This window comes from Ambystoma mexicanum, chromosome 3p (assembly GCF_040938575.1).
Source record: "Ambystoma mexicanum isolate Mex_15411 chromosome 3p, UKY_AmexF1_1, whole genome shotgun sequence".
In the NCBI taxonomy this organism is placed as follows: domain Eukaryota; kingdom Metazoa; phylum Chordata; class Amphibia; order Caudata; family Ambystomatidae; genus Ambystoma; species Ambystoma mexicanum.
Window position 1 is genome coordinate 353,038,186 of NC_090925.1, and position 22,504 is coordinate 353,060,689.

Here is a 22,504-nt window from a genome sequence, read left to right on the forward strand (position 1 = left end):
ATTTTAAGGTCTAGAAGGGCAGATTCGGTCCCATGCCCCGGGCGGAAGCCCGATTGCCTTCTGCCTAAGATGTGGTTTTCTTCAAGGTAGTGCTGTATTTGTGAGTAGGCGACTTTGTCGAGGATCTTGAGCAGGAAGGGAACTGTTGTAATGGGTCTATAGTTGTTGGCGTTTTCTGGATCTAGAGTGGGTTTCTTGAGAAGGGGGCGCACCCAGGCTTCTTTTAGGCTGGTTGGGACTGAGTTAGAGTTGAAGGATGCATTAATGAAGGATTTGAGGAATGGTGCTAGTGTCTCAACACAGTCTTTGACTAGTTTGGCGGGGCAAGCGTCGCCTTTGCAGTTGGGGGGTTTGATTCTGTTAACGATATCGATTACCTCTTTTTCTGAGACTTCTCTAAATTTAAAGGGTGTGATGTGACTTATCTTTTTGTTCTCAATCACTGTTTCCTTAGGGGATGCAGCTAAGATTTGCTGAGTGAGATTTTTGTGATGGTTTAGGATTTTGGCTTGGAGGAGTTCGATTTTTTTTTTTTTTAGAAGGGCGGTTTGTATGGTGTTACACCAGGCTTGGTCCTTGACAATCTCTTGTGACTTAGTGGCCGGTGTGGAGAGTTCCTTGAAGATGGCGAAGAGCTCTTTGGATTCTGAGGTGGCGTTGGAGATTCTTTCATTATATGATGCAGATTTGGCTGCTATGATGCTTTTTTTGTATTGGGTGGCCAGTGATTTGTAGGACGATAGTGAGGAGGCATTGGGTGCTTTTTGCCATACGTTGAGGGCTTTGCGTTTTTTAGTTCGTAGTTCTTTTAGTTCTGTTGAGAACCACGTATTGGAGTGTTTGGAGTTTTTGGATTTTTTCTTTTGTAGGGGGGCGATGATGTCAATGGCAGTGCTAATGGTGGTTTTGTAGATATCTGCCAGTGCAGCTGGGTCAGATGAGGCAGGGAGGTTGTTCGTGAGAGGAGCTAGGTAGGGTGTGATGCTTTCTTTGGTGAGGTTCTTGGCGCTCCTGGCCATGGCTGGGGGTGCAGGTGAGAGTTTTGTTACCAAGTTGATAGGTAGGGGGATGAAGAAGTGAATGAGAAAGTGGTCTGACCATGGCGTGGGCGTGGTGGAGCTGATGTCGATGCCGCAGTTGTGGTCAACTACCCAGTCAAGAGTGCGCCCTTTACTGTGGGTAGGTTGGAGAACTCTTTGTACAAAGCCCATTTCTTGGAGAGCTTGTGCTAGCTTAGTGGATGGTTTATCTTTCTGGTCGTGGAGCCCCAAGTTGAGGTCTCCTAGGAGAATGGTTTTTGTAGTGGTTTTAAGGTTTTCACCTAGCAGGTGTGTGAGGTTGTCTTGGAAATCCAGTAAAGGGCCTGGTGGGCGATATACTAGATTGAGAGTGATGGTGGTGTTGTGAGATAGTGCGATCTTGGCAGATAGAGAGTCAATGTTATCCCCTAGTTTGGAGGGAGTTTGTCTTAATTCAAGGTGGTCTTTGACTAGGAGTGCCACTCCTCCACCTGTAGATAATGTTCTGTCCTGTCTGAGGATGGAGTATCCTGGTGGAATGGCTAGTGAGATGGCTGGGCCGGCGGCGTTGTGTAGCCAGGTTTCGGTGATGGCAAGAATGTCGAGGTCAAGGTTGGTGAGAAGGTCATAGATTTCGGTGGCGTGGGCGGGGAGGGATCTGGCATTAATTAATGCACACTGTAGGTCTGGGCGAGGTGTGGGAGTGGTATTAGGCTTTTTGGCTACCTTCTTGGGAGTGGACAGTTTCTTGTGTTCAGGGGATATTTTGTTTTTAGTTTTGCTTAGAGAGGTTTGCTGCGAGTGTCTGGAGCGGAGGCCTAACTTTTGATTTCTAGAGTTTGTGGTTCTGGGGTGCGTTGAGGGTTGGTTGGGTTTGTGTACTGTAGGTTTGGTGAAAAAAGATGGGAGGAAGGGCGTGGGGGCGATGAGTGCGGATGGTGGGGGTGTGGTATTGGCCATGATGGGTGAGCATAGGGTAGTAGTCATCTGTAGGTGCAGTTAGTTAAGGCACAGTGTGGAGGTCAGGTAGCAGAGGTTTGGGCCCTGTTTACTAACAGTGTGGGGCACAGGCACAATGCAGCAATTCACTAGCAGTGTGGGGCACAGGCACAATGCGACAATTCACTAGCAGTGTGGGGCACAGGCACAATGCGACAATTCACTAGCAGTGTGGGGCACAGGCACAATGCGACAATTCACTAGCAGTGTGGGGCACAGGCACAATGCGACAATTCACTAGCAGTGTGGGGCACAGGCACAATGTGACAATTCACTAGCAGTGTGGGGCACAGGCACAATGCGACAATTCACTAGCAGTGTGGGGCACAGGCACAATGTGACAATTCACTAGCAGTGTGGGGCACAGGCACAATGCGACAATTCACTAGCAGTGTGGGGCACAGGAGTTAGGCACATAGCAGCAATTCACTAGCAGTGTGGGGCACAGGAGTTAGGCATAATGCAGCAATTCACTAATATTCCTGGGCAGCGGCTAGGAGTGGGGCCTGAACGAGACTCACGCTAAGGAGCTGCGTACATTTTAATGCGCATATGTAAGCTCTATAGAGCAGCTTAGAATGGCATAGTGTTACTTACAGCTGCTTTTGTCCATGATGAGGCAGAGTTCGGGTAGGATGTCCTGGACAACTCGCCACGCGCCGAGCACGGCGAACAGGGGCAAACAGGGCCTTAGAATGGCCTTTGAAGTAGAGCTAGAGCACAATAGGAAACAAAATGGGGGGGCTCCGACCACATATCTAATGTTATATACTTTCTATTAGAATAAAGTATTTCCTGTGTTGTATCATTTGCAAATAAATGCTTCAAACGTAAGCTAAGTATCCAGTAGTAGGGTTATTTTACCCTGGAAATAAATTCCATTTAAACATCTTGGGACAACAATTTTGTGCTCAGTAAAAACTGCTTTTATTTAGCAGGTCCAGTTCTCTGACTGGATTGACACTTATTATAGTGATCTTTCAACAAATTAACAAAACGTGTCTTATCATAGTACTCAAACACATCACAGCGTATAAATATAATCACAGCATATAAATATATTGAAGGTAGGTGGGCATAGTGCCCTTGAGACATTTAAAGGTAATAACCATGCGTCTGAAGGTGATGCGTGCATCCACGGGCAACCAGTGCAACGCGCGGCGTGCCTCAGACACGTGTGCTCTATGGGCCAGACCAGCGATAACTCTGACTGCTCCGTTCTGCACCACCTGAAGGCGACTAATGTTTTTTTTGCTAGCACCTGGTAAGAGGCTGCAACAATAATCCAGTTTAGATCCTATGATGGCACGTGCAATGGATTCTGCATTAGGTTGAGAGATAAATGATCGCATATGGGATAACAGTTTAATATAGTAGGTGGCCGAGGATACCGTACTAGCCGCATAGGAATTCCTGGTAAGCGATTGGTCCGGCACCACCCCCAAGATCTTAACTTTAGGAAGAACTGGAATTCGAGCATCTCCCAGCTGAGAATGTTTATACGATGGGTCTAATTTAGACAAGAGGTTGTCAGAGCCCACGACCATAGGTTCCGTGTTTCCTCGGTTTAAGGCGAGATTATTCAGCATCATCCAATGTTCAATGATTGTGAATATGCAATTTAATTCTCTTTCGTCCTGGTTGTGTTGACCAGTGAGGGGGATGACACATTGTGTCATCTGCGTAGTTGGAGAATAAAATACCCTCCTGGGCAAGGTGGTCGAAGAAGGGAGTCATGAAGATATTATATATGGACAGGGACAGACTGGCTCCTTGAGGGACACCAAAGTGTATCTTAATAGCAGGCGCTTTGGCATTGTGGGCGCATACTCTACTGGATCTATTGGATAGAAAGAGTAGCCAATTAGTGGCGGACTGCAAGCAGTTGGCTACAGACGTAAGCCTTTCTGCCAATATGCTGTGATCGATAAGGTTGAACGCTGCCGATTGGTCCAGTGAGATGAGAAGAGAGGCCTTTTGATTGTCCATTCTTTGAAGCAGTTGTGACTTGAGATCCAGTAATGAGGTTTCAGTGCCGAAACCTTGTCTAAACCCTGACTGGAACGCATTGGGAATAGGGTATGAGCTAAGGTGTTGAGCCAACTGAGTATAGGCAACTCGATCCAGTATCTTTAGTAGGAACGGGTATTAGTTATTGGCCTATAGTTAGTGGGTACTCCTTGATCTAAACTAGGTTTTTCCAATAATGGGCTAACCCAGGCTTGTTTCAGGTCATCTGGAACCGTACACCTCTGAAGTGAAGCATTAACAAATTTACATATAGCCTGTACCAACGTAGGGGGGCATGTTTTAATGATAGCACAACTTTATTGTTGAGCACAAGGCTCCCCACTTCTTGGGGCTGGGCTGGAGTTTGGGAACGACTCTGAAGAATTGCCTAATGCTCCCTGTGTTAATCCACCCTTCTCTTTATAGTTTGTGACTGTGTTTTACTCCTTTGTCATATTAGGAAATGTATTTGTCGTAGAGTATTTTGTGTGCGAACTGTGGTCCTGTAACCAAAGTTTACTTGTGTCAATTGGTCCGGCCGACAAATGTATAGATATTTTTCATATACACTTGTCTAAGAGTAATTTGTGGTTTATTACTGTGAGCTTACGATTGCGCTCGCCCCTCCTGAGACTTAATCTTGACCGCCTGCCAAGCTACCTAGATTGGTCTGGCTTGTCCAGAAGGTTCCCTGTTTCACTAAACCGAGGGTGGCTTCCTAAACCTCTGCCCACTAGGTCAGAGTTTAGAAATCCATCTCAACAGTAGGTGGTTCTTGCCTCTGGCAAAGGGAATCAAAGGGTAACCAAGAATTCCTAGCCTGACAGAGAATAAATATAGCATATAAATCTATGAAACATACCAATGCCGGAAAACAGAGTTACAGGTAAGAAGCCTTCTCCTTTTCCATGATTGCACTGCTACTGTTTGTTTTAATGGTGCATATCCTTGTCATTAGTGGGCTTGGACTTTTCATCCTGGATTTTGCATAAGAGACCTCCTGCAGCCATTTCTTCAGATTGGTGTTGGAGCCAAGAATCCCTCATAGAACAGCTGACTGAAGATCTGACGACTGAGGCTTGGCTTCCCTTTCTGCGTCTGGCTTGGTGAAGCCATATTGGACTCCCCGATCTTAGAAGACCCTGAGCGGTGTTTCAGCACATCAGCTAGCGGGAACTAGTCGCCTCGAGGATCCAGCCATCCTTGCCTTCGAAAGTGTTGCTGGACCACCAGTGGACTGACAGCTCTCATGGGCTACCTTGCCAGAATCTGACGTTCCACGGATGCACTTGGAACGTTGGTAGTCTCCAGCTTGTGTCACTAGTCTACTTCCTTCCGAGTTTCAGCATCCCAACATCAAAGGATCCTGTCCTAGAGAAGACTCTGTGCGTGACTGGAAGGATAACGGTGATTGCCAGTGTGTGGGGACATCACTGGAATTTGCATTCCGCTGACCTGTGAAGTTTCCCAAATAGGCCTGCCTCATTGTTCCTTGCATTTCTTCATTGCCAGGGGTTGCATCTTGCTGCTGTACCCAATTGGAAAAATCCTAGCACCTGCAACTCCTGGGCACTTCTCACTGAACCAATGGTGGAGATCCAACCTCCATTGAAGCCCTCCCCATGACTATCCAGTCATCTGGGGAAATATGTACTGTGTTTTCTTCCCAACCTCGCTCATATGTAACCCCTACCCCCTACCCTCTGTTTTCCATGGGCTAACATGGGGAATAAGTCCCTTTTGTCTCAACCTTCCACTTCACTGCATTTTGATTGTTGAACCTGGGTATTAACTTCTAAACACAAAAGAACATTTACTACCCTTTATTTACATTGTTGAAGATTATTTTGATCCATCACCAACACAGGTAAATTATACCTTGCGTACAGAGACTACGTTCTGCGGAGAGAAGCATTGTGGTTCCTGTGACTTTTGGGCACAAGGCCCCATTTTCTTTAGGGTTTGGAATACTTAAATTGGGGAATTGTTATCTGGTTCCATCATTGACTACATTTAATTTACTTACCTGGTGGTACATTTTTCAGTGTGTAGAAGGCCTAGACTAAATAACTATTTTATACTTGCCTGTCTAAATTGAATTGTGTGGACTTCTTGAGGGCTTCTGACCCTACTCGCTCCCCTGAGAATAGCATTGACTGCTCTCCATTGCTACATTGATTGGGTTTTATCTAACCTCCGAACTGGTGGCCTAAAATCTGTCCACTAGGCCATATTTTAGAAATCCACTTTAACAATTTGTATGTGCTGACTAGACTTTGCTGCACTTATTGTGTGCATCACACTGCACTAATTGGATGTATACAAATTGTTCGTTTGCAAATTGCTCGAATTACAATTGACCTTTTCACAATTGACCGAATTGTGAAGGTCAATTGTAACCTATGCGGGGGGTTTCCCCTCGCAACCCCAAACCCGCCCCAAACCATATATATACCCTTTAAATTCGTGCACTTGTGCATTCGAACAATTGCAAACGAACAATTCGGGTAATACCCACTAATTGGCAATTGATACTACAGTTTGTGCATTTGACAAAAATAACTGTTTCCTTGTGAGAATGGCCCTGCAAGCAGCAATCTCCTAAGTCACCAGTGCCTTGAGTTTACCAAAGATTTTCTTTTCTTTCAGTGTAATCAAAGGGAATGTGCGGAGGCCAGAGTTTAGACTGCCCCAGGTGCAACGGTAAGTGCGATTTACAAAGCGAGCAATTGCAATCGGAATGTCTCATAAACTAGGTGGTAATTTCTGGCCGATGGAAAGGGTACTAGCGAAGTGGTTGGTGCCAAGATGATTACATATGGCTGCTTATGTCACTGGAATATGGAGCATATATTAAGTGGTAGAACCTTAAGACATTCACTTCTGTTCTTTTCTCTTGTAAAGCACACTTGGCATGGAAAGGTCTTTGGAAGGGACACCAAATGAAGGCCATGGGGATGATGGCACTAGCCAGTCTGCAAAGCCTACCGCTCACATACCGATTTCAGTCATGCCGATGGTCCTGAGGTAAGTAAAATTATTTGACTTTGTGGGGCGGGGGACTAGGAGAGGGTTGAATTTTGGAACGGTGCCCACACACACAATCTGTTGGTTTTCTGGCAGCGATTGGGTAGAAGCCAAGAATGTAATCTTTAACCTGTGGTCATTTGGCAGTAGTCCTGTTTTAATAGGCGAATAATCTATCATAGTGGGAGAAGATAGTTTGTTGGAAAAAACATGCCACGATTGGTCCTGGTTGGCTGGGGCCCTAACAAGTTCATCGAAGAAGTAACAACCAGAGTCTCTGCATCAGTCGCTGTTTCAGTGGTGCTCATGGAACACTAGGGGCCACAAGCATCTATTTCAGACCGAGGAGACTGACGTAAACGCTTTTGACGTAATTTGTCTCAAGGAGACTTGGTTAGTAAAGCCTCCCATTTGTGATGGCTTTGAGGTGTGTTGTAATCCGGCCAGAAAAAGCACCCAGGGTCGTCCTTCTTCCAGACTCCTGACTTTGATAAAACTGGGGCATGGACTAAAAGTCACATTTTATAAATGTAAGCCCTTGCATGCGGTTGGTCTGTGACTTGGGAGCGAACTGGGGGTTTATCTGACATTCCACTATATATTTTCAATCTATACTGGAATCCTGCTACAGTTACTAATGGTGCTTTTATAGACCTTCTGTTAGAATGGATTGATAAGATCTTTGTAAATAAAGCTAAGCCCTACTTTATTGTTTGTGGTGACCTGAACTGTGACTGTGTTGATGAATGGGGGAGTTTATTAACTAGCAATGGAATGCCAGAAAGAACTAGGCTCTGGCAGAGCGAATTGAAGGCCCGGGACATCGTGATGTTGAAGGGTCAAACCAAGGGCGACATCTCCACTGTTTCTACGTGGACCAGAGGCGTGCAACGCTCCTATTTGGACTATTTTTATTTTTTTAATCCTCTAATGTATCTAGATATGTGACTACCCTGGAGGTTTGTACTAGAGGTTTTAGTGATCACAACCTACTAAAGCCTACTTGGACTAGGGGTGAACATGGATGCAGAGAATATCAAAGTATTTCGGGCCAGAAATGGGGTCCGTATTCGCCTGGCGGGTATGATGTTGATTATGGTCGGCCTAAAACGATCACTGCTGGTAAAGGGGAATCTTGTTATATGACCTAACTCACCAGTTCAAATTGCCCAATCTTCTGAATGATGGCCCTAAGCCCTTAAGGATTCAACATTATAGCAAGACCTGGTGGACCAAAATAAACTCCTTCGGGCTGATATAAGGTATTTGAATAAGTTACATCTACTAAAAATGAGCTGAATAGGAAATAAAAACAGCAACACCGTAATTGGTTACTTGACTCCAAGGCCCTGCGCATCCAGCATGATGCAGAGGCAATGCAAAAAATGTGGCTAATAAAACAGCAGGGACATCTGGGCCTTGTTAAATGATTTCCACCAATGGGTCTCAATCTAGCCCCTAGTACCCAAATACAGATTTAACATTTTTCAAGCCTTTTTGCTATGAGACCTTACCCCAGGGAAACATTCATGGCCTGTTATCTTGAATTGATTAGAGAGCGGAAGGAAAGTACCCTATCCCTCTTCCAGATCTAAAATGGGACATTGCTTTTGATAAGGATGACCTCGTCCATTTTATCAAACTTAATTACTCTAGGGCTGCTGGCCCGGATGGCTTTTAATAATAACCTTCTAAAAACATACACTTAGCCAAATTCTGGTAATCCGTGAAGTGCCTAAATCGAGGACAGCATTGATTATTCCAGTGTTCAAGAAGGGCTGCAGAGACCCCCCTCGAACTATCGTCCTATTGCCTTATTGGACTCTACAGGAGCATTATTTGGCTCCCTTTTTATTATGAAGTCTTCTTGCTTGGGCCAGACAGGCCGGATGGCTACATCCTAGGCTAACTGTATTTGTTAAAGGGGTGGGAACTGGTCTCAATCTCTTCCTGCTGAATACATTAAAGGCCAAGACTTTGCATTCTAAATCAAAGCTCTTTGTTGCCTTTATCGATCTTGAGCAGGCCTTTGATAGTGTCAGCAGGGAGAGGTTGTGGGGCAAGCTCTTGTGTTGGGGGTGCCCAAAGAACTTGGATGAAGCCATTCGCTTGCTCAATTCCAGCGTGAGTGTATGAGCGTTAGACTATCTACCCAGGGCCACCTATCGAAAGAAATTCAAACGTTTAGAGGATTAAAACAGGGTAGCTCCTTGGTGCCCGCTCTGTTTAACCTCTTTGTGGCTGATATCGAGAAAAATCAAAATGCTATCCGGGCTTTCCCTCCTAAGCTAAATAACCTACTCATTCCATGGAGGTTCTACACTGATATTGTGATTTTAGATCAGACCCAAATTCGCTTACAGCGTACATTAGATGAGTTGATAAAATATTTTGAGTAGCATGATCTGAGGATGAATGTCAAAAAAACAATTCTGATCTGGTACTTGTACAGAGGTAACAAAAAGATGATTTAAATGGATGGTGAATGATGCCCTCTGGATTGTGTGGATAAATTGCCCTATCTAGGGGTTGCACTCAATCGCAGTGTTGTGGAAAAGCAATGGAATCCATTAAATCGAAAAGTAAAAATCTGACGACCGCAAAAGACTGGGAAAGTTCTCATTTTTCCCCCCATACGAACCTTCTTTAATCTGAAGGTGGTTCCAATTTAGCTATATGGTGCAGAGGCCTTTCAGAGATGGCCTAGGACATTCTGGGACATTGAGAGCAACCTTTTAAAAAGTACTTCACCTCCCACAATTAACCCCGATTGTACTAATCAGATTTGAATTGGTGCTGCAATCCATGAAATCGAGGATTGCATGGAAAAGATTTGGATTCTATGGGGAATGTTTTCATCTACATGCCCCTCTTCCATTTAACCTCTTAAGTGCCAAGAACGAGTATGCTAGTCCTTTTTGCATAGACTTACATAATAGCATGAGAGAAGCATTTCTAGTTTCCTGGGAGATGGAATGCAAGTCTTGGTTAGAAGATCTGGTATTTGATGACTATGCCCTTTTGAGAACTCCAGGTGAAGTTAAAAAACATATACTTTACAAAGACTGGATTGATACCCTAACGCAAAGGGCAAAGTACAAACTAGCCCTAAATCTGAGTTTGGAAGGCAGAGGGATTGGAAATGAGAGGCGGACACAGTGATATTATTCTCAACATTATCCATTTTATAAACATAGTGGTTCGAATAAAAGCCTAACTTTACCGATCCTAACGTGAATGCCCCATCCTGTGAAACTAAAGCAGGCTGACCATGTGCCCATACAAAATCTGACCCTCACACTAACACATACAAGCAAAAAGTGCAAAGTAAATGTTTCAAAGTTAAACCCAACAAAATATGTAACTTTAATCAAACAATCCTTGTGCCATGGGGTGAGTTCCCTTCCCCTGGATTGTTTCAGGAATAATTCTCAATTTTCTGCATCAAAACCATTCTCTTGAAGGTAACACAAATGTCTTTCATCTCTTTCCTCAGGATGGCAAAATTAATGTTCCTTATACAACACAGGATGGGATATGGCAAAGGAAGTCTCCCCTGACTTTTCAGGATGGCTTAAACAAATGTAATTTCTCCAATAGTGATTCAAGTATGGCAAGATGCAAGTCCTTTTAAGTTTCTGCTGGACAAAATGTTCAATTGTAACAGCTTAATATGACCAAGTCTCACTTCAGTTCGCAAGTGAGTTTCCCAGTACACTCTCTCCTGCCCGGAAATCTCTTAACTGAAAACTCTTGCTGTCCTGGTTTACTCTCCTGCCAGGAATCCCAACTGAAAACTTAGTATCCTGGTTTGCCCCTGCCAGGAATAGCTCCCTGTTGGGTAAGATTTTCATTTCAGTGATAAATCTTCCTGACCCATGTCAAACCCAGAACCTTTTGCTTGGACTTGTTCATTTTACCTTGTCCCTAGGTGAGTGGGAATCTTTCCCCCACTCACCTAGTCTTTTACTCATTTTATGTCTCTCCATAGTGTTTGATTGGAGTTATAGTAATTTGAGAATGACTGTAATATACTATGGCAGCACACATTTTAAATGCATTAGCTTCCTTCTTGGGTGAACTACTGTTCCCAAGAAGTAAAGTGGGATTCACATCCTCTTTACATTGATTTAAGTTAGCCAGCACACACCACCTTATGTCGAGTGCTGGGGGATGCCATTTATCCCCTTTCTTAAGTACTGTTTTTTTTGTTACAATTGCAAGTTTACTTCAATGACTGGTGGCATTGGTTTTACCTTGGTGACCTTTTATTCTTATTACTCGCAGGCTGTTCAATCATCCTCGGTAATGCAGAAGGGCCACCATTTTGCTAGAATAGTGGGCTCCTTTTTTCGCCATTTCTCATTTACTTGTTTTTGGAGATCTTCCCCTGCGTTTCAGGACATGAACTATGTTGTGTAAGTTTAGTCTTCAGCAGGAATTGTTTGTATTCCACACCCAGGCTGCAGAGTGTCTGAGAAGGCAGGAAGGGAGGGCGGAGTCCAGAACTCATCAGCCCTTTGTCTTTTACCCTGTCTGAAAGGAACCAAGTCCCAATGGGGGGTACTGGCTGTCCGAATTCGACAGCCAGCCCGCCCCTTTCAGCAAACTGCAGGGCAAGATTGCAGAAGTTGTGGTATAGTCCCTTTATAAATACTCTGAACCTGGAAGCTGATGACAAGTCGACCGGCTGGAGCTGAATTCGAACAGGAAGGTGAAGAAAAGATGTCTATCCATTTCCAGCGAATGGAGAGCCTGCCCTGTAACCGAGCCTGATGCAACACTTCCTTCTAATCAACCTGGGGATCCTGAATGCAATAACTCCTACCCAGAGGCTGGTGGGATCCACATTTTGAACCATCCACTGACATGCTACGACCTTGCTGGGCTGCAAACCACCAATACTCTGGGACCTCGAGCCAGAGTATAGTGCATAGTCTTGCAAAGTCTGAATCTGTCTGAAACTTTGGGCTCCTGCTGGATCTCCAGAGACACGATTCGAATCCCTGAAGTTCCCTCACAAGACTGCAGGACCAAGACAGTGAAGAGAATCTGACCGACGATATTAGTTCATCTGGCTGCCGTAAAAAGGTGCCAAATCCAGAGCCACTAGAATCCGTGAAGAAACATTTGCTGGAAGGTTCCATCCAGTGTCCAGTTCTTTCGTCTCCTGAACAAGAATCAAGCGGCTGGGTCCTGTGCTGCTGCATACTCAAGGCATTCACTCTGAAGCTCCTTTTCTCCAAAGGTATTGTGTGGACTTGGGTGGTACTTAGCTTAAATCTGGTGTGCATCCTGTGAGCCTGAGTTGTTGATTCATGTGGTTGGAGTTTGTCCAGGCCTAATGCTGGAACACATAGGGGGCCTTCTCTGAAGTTCCTGAACACTTTAACTCGCTCAAAGTGAATGCTCACTTGTTTTTAGAAGATCCCCTGTGGAACGTCTACTTTCCTGCAACTGAACCCTATCTCAACCTGCCTACAGCAGGCACCTAGACCACTAGGGTCCGTCTTCTGCCTCTGAACTCATGCAATAGACTAGGGAAGGACTGGATAAGAAGGGTATTCTGCCTTGAAGGTAAAACCAGTGTAAAGTACTTGCTAAAGAAGTTAGTGTGGCAACTAACTATGTGAAGGAAGTTACAAAGTGTCATTAAGTTTATGCTTACCTTTTGAGTTGCATTCTGTGCCTTTAAAGTGTATACATGGCTTTACTAACTTTGAATGGGTTTCCCACCTCCCTTCTAAAAAGTAATGTTGGTACTGTTTTATCATTGCTTAACTGAATGAGTGAAAAGCTTACCAATAGGGGTTTACCTGCCTTGAAATGCATTGTCTTAAAGCATAACTTTGGGGTTTGCTTTCCCTGGTCTGCTTCATACAGATCTAAAGCAGTCGTCGGGTTTATACCTAACTTTTAGTATCTGGTGCTTCCTTTAAAAAGTATATAGGTCTTACCTTGATTAGCTGCTGCTCTTCTAAACTTGTAACCCTGAATTGCTTTGGTGCTATCCTTAAATAGTTTCATAACGTTTCTACTTACATTTTGGGAACTGTATCATACACTTCACAGAAGTATACTGGACCTAACTAGCTATTAGATAGCGGATAGTTATGTACCAATGGGTCGATTACTTCCCTTGAACTACATTGTCTTAAAGTGTAATTGGGTTTGACTTTCCTTGATTTGTTTAGTGCATTCTAAAATGGTTGAGTGGTCATACTTTTTGAGTATCTTAAGGCCCCTTCCTAAAGTATGAGTTGATTTACTAACTGAAAAGTAATGTTGCAAGGAATATACTTGTAACAGGGTTGGTTTATTATGTGATTGCCTAACTGTCACTGCATAACTGATGGTCAACTACCCTTGAAATACTGATTGAGTACTAAAAGTATATCTAACCTCGTCTTATTCCCCAAGAATAGCATATTAGGATCCTGAATGTATAACCTTAGGTTTGACTCCTCTTCACTTGCTTCTTGCTCAATCTAAATAAGGTTATACCTTGCTTTGCATACCATAGTTGAGTTGGTTTTTGATTGTTTATATAATGTTAAAGTACTTACTTGCCCAAGAATTCTTGGCCTACTTGTATTTAAATAAACCCTTTGTTTTACAATACATCGTGTTTCTTCGGGCCCTATGTATGTTACAATTTCTTTCTACCAAGCTACAGCCCTCTCTTCCCTCCTAAAATAAGCCTGGCTGATCTGTATATGCAACCAAATGTTCTCGGGTAGTACAGCCTTCTACTAAGAGTGGATTTATGCACTGCCTCAGATACATGGTTTTATGAAGCCCTTAAATGGACTTTGAAAAACTTGACCTAACACGCCCCTTTTGGCTCACACTGACCCACCTGGTGTACTCACCTGCCAGGCATCTTTTTCCAAAAAGATTCACCACTTGATACTTTTATCGGGTCTTTATCAACATTCATATTTCCCTTGTATCACACAATTGTACTGCTTCAATAACACCTCCTTTTTTGACTTCAGTTCTTGCTTGTGCCAAGCTCCCCCCATACTGACATCTCGTATGCAGTTTTGATCAAGCTCTGTCTGTGAACCCTTCTCTCAATCTCTTGACCATGCTTGTCCCTGGTTTCCCCCAACTGACATCTCATGCCAGGAGAATTGTATCCTGTTTGCCTTCTCTTTTCAGTTATTTTTGTTCAGTTTACAAAAAGGCTCTCAAAAGCTTTTAATGTGTTCACACACGCCCTTTGCTTCTAGTCTGACTCGCCGGTTCACTGTGTGGCTGCTGTGATGTGCTCGCAAGGAGCCAGCTTCCCTTTCTGGGTAGAGTCTTACTAGATCCCTCTGTCAGCTGTTAGTACTGCAGAGCTGCCCTGATCCTGGCAGCGAAGGTCCTGAGTCTCCCGCGACAGCCCTTCTGTGCACGGGTCACTTTCTCTCTCCCCCCCACCCCACCCAAGAGTAACTTTCTCCAGTATCAAATGCCTTTTCTGTGTTCTCACCTTACTTTTCCCTCCCTTCTCCCGCCTCCCAGCCCTACCTCCACCCGTGATTGGTTGCTTTCCCTCTCCCCTTGCCTGGCATGGTTGCCAGCATCGCTGGTGTCGGAACTTCCAGCCGTGCCTGCCCAAGTGAGTTAAGCGGTTTTGGCCCTCCTGGATCTGAACTGGTGCCATTTTGATATATTGTTAACCCCCAAGCCCCCATGTGCAGCATGGTGGTTGTACCTTTTTCATGCTCTAACCTTCCCCTCCTGCCTCCCTGCCCTCCCTCCACCTGTGATTGGTCGGTTCACTGCTCCTAACTGACCTCCCAGGCCAGCCCTCTGCCCGGCAGCCCCTGCAGCTAAGGGCGGCTCCTACAATGGCGGCTCCAAGGTGTATCTGCAGGTGTCAGCAGGGGAAGCCAGCGGCCAACCGTCAACCAGCAGCAATTACCCAGGTAGATGAGGCACGGGTGGGGGAGTACAGCAATCGCTGTACTCTAGAAGCCCTGCTGCTCTACTCATTCTCACAATCCTTCAGGCCAGGATGTCAAAACTAACCAGAAAGTATTCTGAATGTTCGACATCGCCACATGTAGCTCAAGCGGTGAATATTGGCTCGCGCCACACATAGACGGGACTACTGCACCCTCTAGATGTGCCTGTCCCATATGTTACCTGCATTGGGAAACCTAAGCACCTCTCCCACTATACACGATTCTCAAATCTGGGTATAGCCCCCACCTCTGCCTATTATATTATGAAACCTATTGTAGCGTGGAAACTGGGCCTCTTCCCCGACTATACAGGAAACCCAAATTTAGGGTTAACGCTCTCGGCTTATTACATCGTTAAACCTCCACATGAACAAACTTCCAAGCCGTCGGTACGTATACACACACCCTGTGGACACAGGCCGCAGGCACGGCCATACAACCATGCTCCGTAGAATACTGCTGTGGCCAAGCACATCCGGTCTAGCAACATACATGCCCGTCCAGACAAACACCTAACTTACCACAACACCTCTGCCACTAGCATACAGCGACTGCCATCCGAAAGAAAACTATGTATAGCTGGCCACATGTGGCCTCTCTATACAATAGCAATCTATTGCAATTCCTCCAGCCCACATGCCTGGCATCTCTATGGGCTGCTTAGTCGAGCGATCCAGCCACCTAATTCCTAGATTGGCAAAATGCAGACACGCATCTCATAAACTTAACCTCTTAGAATTTCTTGCCAAATTGACTACGTTAATGGAGGGCGCCCTTACCAGAAAAGCGCATGGAGGCCACACAAGTGGAGAGAGCGCTAAATAACCAAATACAATACGCTTCTGGCAGGCGTCTCCTGTTCTCCTCATGACTCTTCATAGCAGGGGAGTTGCTAGGTCTGGAAAAGACCTGGGGCTAAGCTGATGTCGGAACTGTTGGGACTGGGGGCTAGCTAGTCTTTTGGCTGTAGCTCCTGAGATTCTATCTGGGGCTACAACCAAAAGATCAGGGGCTATACCCCCCTAAACCCCCCCCTAGCAATGTCCCTGCTTCATAGGATTTCTTCTGCCACTGTTCTCGCTTTCCGTTCTTGCACACTCTGCAGCTTTCCTTCTCTCTCCTTTGTTCCTCCTGCTGCAGGTGAGCCGTGGATTTAAATGTCTCGTGCAGCTGATTGGGTCATTGGAAACTAGACCGCACATTGTCCTGGGCATCGCATTTCCTCCACATGAACTCTTTGCTCCCCTTCCTCGTCACAGTACCTGAGGCTACTAGCACTTGACCCCCAGGAAGGTTCAACTGTTTTTAAGTCACATAGGTGACCATTTGCATTTAAAATAAAATCACCCGAAACGTGAAATGTTTGCTATGTTCTAGGTTTACCATGTACAGATGAGGACTGAATGGGGTTTTGTTTAAATAAAAAGGGTTTTGGAGTTTTACAATTGGATGGCTCGGAAAAAATGGCAGCAGGCCATTGACTCCTGAGTTATGGGATCTTCCTCACAAGAAAGAGAAGTATACCGCTTCTCTCCTATTGGAGTCGCCCCCTCTCCCTTAACAGCAGTCTCCTCCAATGTGATCCACCCTCAGAATACCTCCCCCAGGGTCAGGTAGTGGCTGTCTTCCCCATGCCACATGTGAGGAGACTTTAGACTGGGGTTCATGACTCGAGGGTTTCATCACACTTAACTGTCTCCCCTGCTTGATGACCCCTAGGATCTAATGTTATTTATACAGCGCTTACGTCTAAGCACTTTATGTAGAACACACACATACAATTACCCAACTGGAGTTGGTACTCCTTTATCAACCTTGGAAGTATGAAAGGCTGAGTTCACCTTGCTGTAATTCAGAGCTGCAGATCGCACACAGATTGCAGCAGCAAGCGCTCAACCCACAGCCATCTTGCTGGCCTCTAATTTTGTTGGTCATTGTGAATCCTGTCTGTTGTATATGTGCTCATGGGATTTGCAGCGGGTAGAGTGGGGGGGGCGGACTTAAGAGGAACACTTCCCTATCTGCTGTATTTCAAGGGTATTGTGTGAAATCTGATCACATTAAAGTGTATTATTGTTTTTCATCGAATTTCAAGTGTTTTGCTATACCTTAGTTTATTCAAGGGCCACTGGCCATGACCTTTGGCCAGTGAGCATGGCCTTTGGCTGTGGCTGGTGCACATGTTACACCAATGGTTTTCCTTGGGGCCCACTAACCAGGGCCACTTGCACAAAGGCCCATTTCCTCCTACCTAGTAGATGTGATCACAACAGATGCCCCCCCATATTTTATTTTGTACCCTTGGTTTTCATTCCCCTTATAATTATGTCAGTAATCTTGCGTGAATTCCTGTGATAATGCTTTGTCTTAACAGGCATGCGCCATGTGCCTCCTTCCTTTTCCCTAGGTCCTCACACCAACCTCAGTTGATTTTTATCTCCCAGACTCCCCCCCCCCCCCCCCTCTCATTACTCCCTTTCTCTTTGCTTCATGATAGTTATTTACGTTTCCAAGACAGTCTTCGGTTATTACCGCTGTAATCTTGTGAGATTCCCCTGATAATGCAAAAACAGAATTGTAACTGGCTCCCCAGACCACCCTCAACTTCACATGACTGCCTCTTCCCCCACCTCTAGCTTGGTGATTTCAACTTTTATCTTCATTCAAGTAGCTTTTCATTCTAATTACTGCAGTAATTGCTTGCATCAAGCTTTTTATTCTGGAAAGCCTATGCTGCAACGCACCATGGGACGCATAGATATAATTTTGGGAAAAGGGGACATCCCTTCCCTGTCAAATTTGTAAAACTACTGAACAGAATAACCTCAAACCTGTTCTGAAGTTAGTTGTGTTCCCGAGTTGTTACTTATTTGGTCTAATGCCCTCCAGCAGTTTTTTTGCGCATAAGCACACTGACATTATAATTTTTTTTCAATATGGGAAATGAATGGGTGTAGGCCAAACACTGGAATTAAAAAAATAAAAAATCTTTCCCAAAATGTCCAGTCTAAAGGGTGCGGGGGCGCATGACAAACATTTTGTTTGGCCAATCAGTCAACTCCCTCTTGCAAGTAAAGTTATTGGCAATACATTTAGATTTCCTTTGTATCTAGGCAGGCACCTTAACTATAATATATATGCTATTGGCTGCAGTGTTCGCTTTTACCCTCTAACTGAAAGAGGTAACGTAATCGGAAGGTGTAGAGACTGGGGGGTGGGTAACATGGGCACAGTGGGTAGTCTAATTCCTCCCCACCAACCCCTGGAGAAAAAATGAATCCAGAATTGCATCACCAGTGTTTTTTTTTTTTATTGCCTGCATATATATGTCAGAAACGCATTCATTGTTAATTTTCTCATGCGTCAATGCTTGCAATTGACTTCATTTGTGCTGTCTTTATTGTTTCTCTGATCTTTATTGCATTACAGTGCACAAGTACACTTTGGCATCTGTACTACCTGCAGGTCATATCAAAGTGAGTAAGCAATGCCTTTATATCTTGAGGTTAGTGGGGCCCAAGTTTAGTAACCATCATTCATAGTGTTATATACCTGCCTCTTGCTGCAAAAATGCTTCAAAAAGTAATTCCATACACCCACGAGACACATGCTATGGGCGGGGAGAAAACAGACATCCCAATTTACGAAAAAGCTAAATCATGCAGACGGCACTAGATATATGGGACAGAGCCATGCAGAAGGGCACATTAACAAAAAATCCAGCACCCTTAATGCCCCTATTCAAAAACCCCGAATTCCCACCAGGACACGAGAAAAAGACATACCTTAAATGGGAGGAAGCAGGCTACAAAATGGTTGGGAACATGTTCCAGGGAGGACAGATAAGATCATTTGAAGACTGTACCACTATATTGAAACTCAACGCCAATGATGGATATAAATACGGCCAACTATACCACTGGCTAGACTAGCCCAAAATAAGAGAAGCTGCTGCAAGAGAACTAACCCCATTCAAAAAATACATTCTGACAAACGATGGATCCAGAAAGCTAGTTTCAAATACATACCGATTCATAAATACTCTTGAGGAAGTACAATGGCTATACATTAAGAGATGGGAAAAGACCTTGAGGAAAACGATACCCAGGGAATGGTGGGAATACACGTGGGAGCTGGTACCCAAATTAACGAAAGCGATACACTCAAAAGAAATGTGGATGAAAATTCTCCTCCAATGGCACTGCACAACAGAAAGACTACATATGATGTTCAGGGGAGTCTGTATGAATGCTGGAGGGCCTGTGGAGGCATGGGGGGCAACTGGGAACACACATGGTGGGACTGCCCTAACCTACAACAATATTGGAGAGATGTCAAGGCGCACATGAAGTTAATGTTCCCAGATATGGGAGAACCAGGGGAGGAAGTTTGGCTATGTGGGATTTGGGACCTGAGAGATGGAACCCTCACCAAAACCCAGAAAAGAAACTTTATGGGCCTACTGATTGGAGTTTGGTTGGAAATAGCCCATATAACGATGGAGCACATAACCTACAATCTCCAAGGGAACTATCAAAAATTCAGAGATGATTGGGCAGTAACTTTGGAATACTTGCAAAATGAATATATGGAACAGTGGTGCCCACACAAAATAAAGATACTGGACATGTTCAGTTAAATAGAAGCAGAGACATTTCGGAACACGGAGCAGTTGCACCTGCTTATCGGGGGGGGGTGTTATAATGGGGTGGATTACGAGTTTCTTTTGTTGTAAAATCAATAAAAATATCTTTTAAAAAAAGAAAGTAATTCCACACTTTTGGTCCCTTGCCATGCAATGCAAATTTAAATTAGTCGGGCCACTTATCAGTGCGTATGTTGGGAGCTGCATAGACTGTCCCTTACACCCATTCTATTCATTCTCTCCCTTCCACATAACTGATCGGAATGTGACCATGCAAGAACATTACTGGTGCCTCTTCACCCTTTGTTCATGTGAAACCAGGAAATGATTGCCCTTTACAGAGGGCGCCTTATTGTTCCACTGTAAATGGCGGTCAACCTGGCACTTGAGGTAAAAGGATCACTAGACATTTCAGACCCATGGCTAAATCTCTGGTAATAAGGGGAATCTCGCTCTGGTAGATACTGTTCGGTCCAAGGTCCATAGTTGTACACCTGAAAAGAGCAAACCTAATACAGGGTGCTGAGATGGATTTCTAAACTCTGTCCTGGTGGGCAGAAGTTTAGGAGGCCACCCTAGTTTAGCGGAACAGGGGAACCTTCTGAAAAAACCAGACCAATCTACAGTAGCTTGGCAGGCGGACAAGACTAAGTCTCAGGAGAGGCGATAGTGATCGGAAGCCCACAATGAGCACACAGTGAAACTCCAGATTACGCGAATGTATCAAAAATGCATTTATTCTAGGCCTTTTTAATCAAAACACAAATCAGTTATGAAGAAACAATAGCACACACATTCATATAATATCTAAAAATATATATAATAATGCGATTTAGCCTAAGGCTAATGATGGAGGAAGAAGTTGGCCACAACCTGTAACAATAGAGGGGGGGGTTAAATCAACACACATACAAGTTTAGGCAGTCCATCGACAATCCCTAACTTGTGTAGTCCAGCCCTACGAAGAGAGGAGCCTAGGGCTCAAAGTATAGCTATGCATTAACAACGGTGCGTAAAAAAAATAATAAAAAATAAATAAAAATAAAGTGGGTTCTCTTCAGGGTGTGAGGCTGCTCAGGAAGGGGCTTGAGGTGATGAAGAATAAGTTCCTATTCCTAGAGGAGGGTCTACTCTTGCAGATGGTGACTTTCACAGTTAGGGAATAGCTGGGGAGCGCAGGCTATCCCAGCCAAGGCGAGTATCTTTTGAGGGATACATGTGTGTAAAAGTGAATGGATATGCTGGGGGCCACCAGTGAGTTTAGGAAAGTACTCAACGACCCTCGACAGTCCAGACCAAACTTTTGACAGGCTAGCCCACTTGCCTGTTGGTGTTAACCCTGCAGTTTCAGGACGCTCCGGCTCGCAGCTGCTGCGATATGGGACAATCGTCCATGATGGGATGCTTGCTTTTTCTCAGCTCTTGACGGTTCGTTCCGGTGCGGTTCATCTCGTGGCACAGTGGGCAAGAGCTGCAGGCACTTTCAGTGATCGTTACCACAGCGGAGCGACGCGGGGACCACAAATGCTTGTGGCGTGGCACACTTGTAAATCTCGACCCAGAGGTGCTAGGACGAGTTTTGCACGAGAGGGCCCCGGACCCAAGCTAGCAATTCTCCAAGTCTTGTGTCTCAACTCGGGACGGCAACATTCCTGGGCAATACCAAGGGCAAGTAGGAGAAGCCGGGAGTAGTCCCCACTTCTCCAAAGGGGTGAAGCGCACTAGCAAGCCTTCTTGGTACGATGAAGAAACAGCGGTCCGATGGGACAAAAGTGGGGTCAAGGTGCCAAACCTTCCAAGAACATCACTGGAGGTTGCTCGAGTCTACGTTCTTCTTTAGGATTGCATTCTTGGTGAGGGACTGTTTGTGATGACACCTGCTGCAGTACCTACGCGCCCCGTTAAATTAAAAGGGTTTGTCCATGAGAGTTGAGGTGATGTTAAAGATCTTGCGTCGCACCAGGTTTAGCTACTACGGAGACTTAGAGTCCCTCCACTCCGTTTGTGACAATATATAATGGTTGTGTTGAGCTATCCCTTGATAGTGCGCCGAAAAATAATGGAATGGCAAGTAGTGATGATTAATCAATTCCTGTTTATTTTTGTGATGTTAGAGCCTTTGTGGATGACACGTGTTTCGGCAGAGCTGCCTTTATCGAATCCAGGCTATATAGATAGCTCATAAGTCACTGCATATACGGAGACACTCGGACATACGGAGGACCTCTTTGTATCAGGAGGGATTCATCCCTGTGAACTTCAGCACCTTTATGCATTATGCAGTGACTTATGAGCTATCTATATAGCCTGGATTCGATAAAGGCAGCTCTGCCGAAACACGTGTCATCCACAAAGGCTCTAACATCACAAAAATAAACAGGAATTGATTAATCATCACTACTTGCCATTCCATTATTTTTCGGCGCACTATCAAGGGATAGCTCAACACAACCATTATATATTTCTTCTTTAGGATACTTGGCTCCTTATGAGGTTCAGTGTGAACCTCTGTAGATCGGCCTGGAATGGCAGCAGTGCCCCTTCTCTTATCCAAGGTTTGGGTTGTGCTAAAATCTGATATGCAATGGAATATCTGCTCTCTTGCATGCACGCCAGGCATGGGCCAATTGTGGCCCACGGTGGTTCCAGTCATTCAGCCTACCGTACATACTGGCACCAGTAGGGTGGATTGGGACCAGGCAGTCCAAACCCTCTTCCTGGGCACTAGCACATGTGACCTGCAGAAACCTGTGAAAGTTGAGGTTTTCGAGGGAGTCTGCATGACCAAATAAGGAATACCGGGTGTCTCGACCTGGGGGAAGGCGAAGGGACAAAATGGCCAAAGG

General features: G+C 44.9%; 1 protein-coding gene across 3 annotated transcripts in view; it reads left to right on the top strand.

The window, feature by feature from the left end:
* The window catches only part of LOC138580441 (targeting protein for Xklp2-B-like), a 364,493-nt gene that overhangs the window by 72,778 nt on the left and 269,211 nt on the right, over window positions 1–22,504 (top strand). For all 3 annotated transcript variants that reach the window (XR_011304260.1, XM_069650992.1, XM_069650993.1), the window contains exons 5-6: window positions 6,678–6,731; window positions 6,933–7,055. Coding sequence is in view for 2 of the 3 variants with exons in the window: in XM_069650992.1 (XP_069507093.1) it covers window positions 6,678–6,731; window positions 6,933–7,055 (177 nt within the window). In the remaining variant the exon portion in view is untranslated. The remainder of the gene's footprint in view (window positions 1–6,677; window positions 6,732–6,932; window positions 7,056–22,504) is intronic.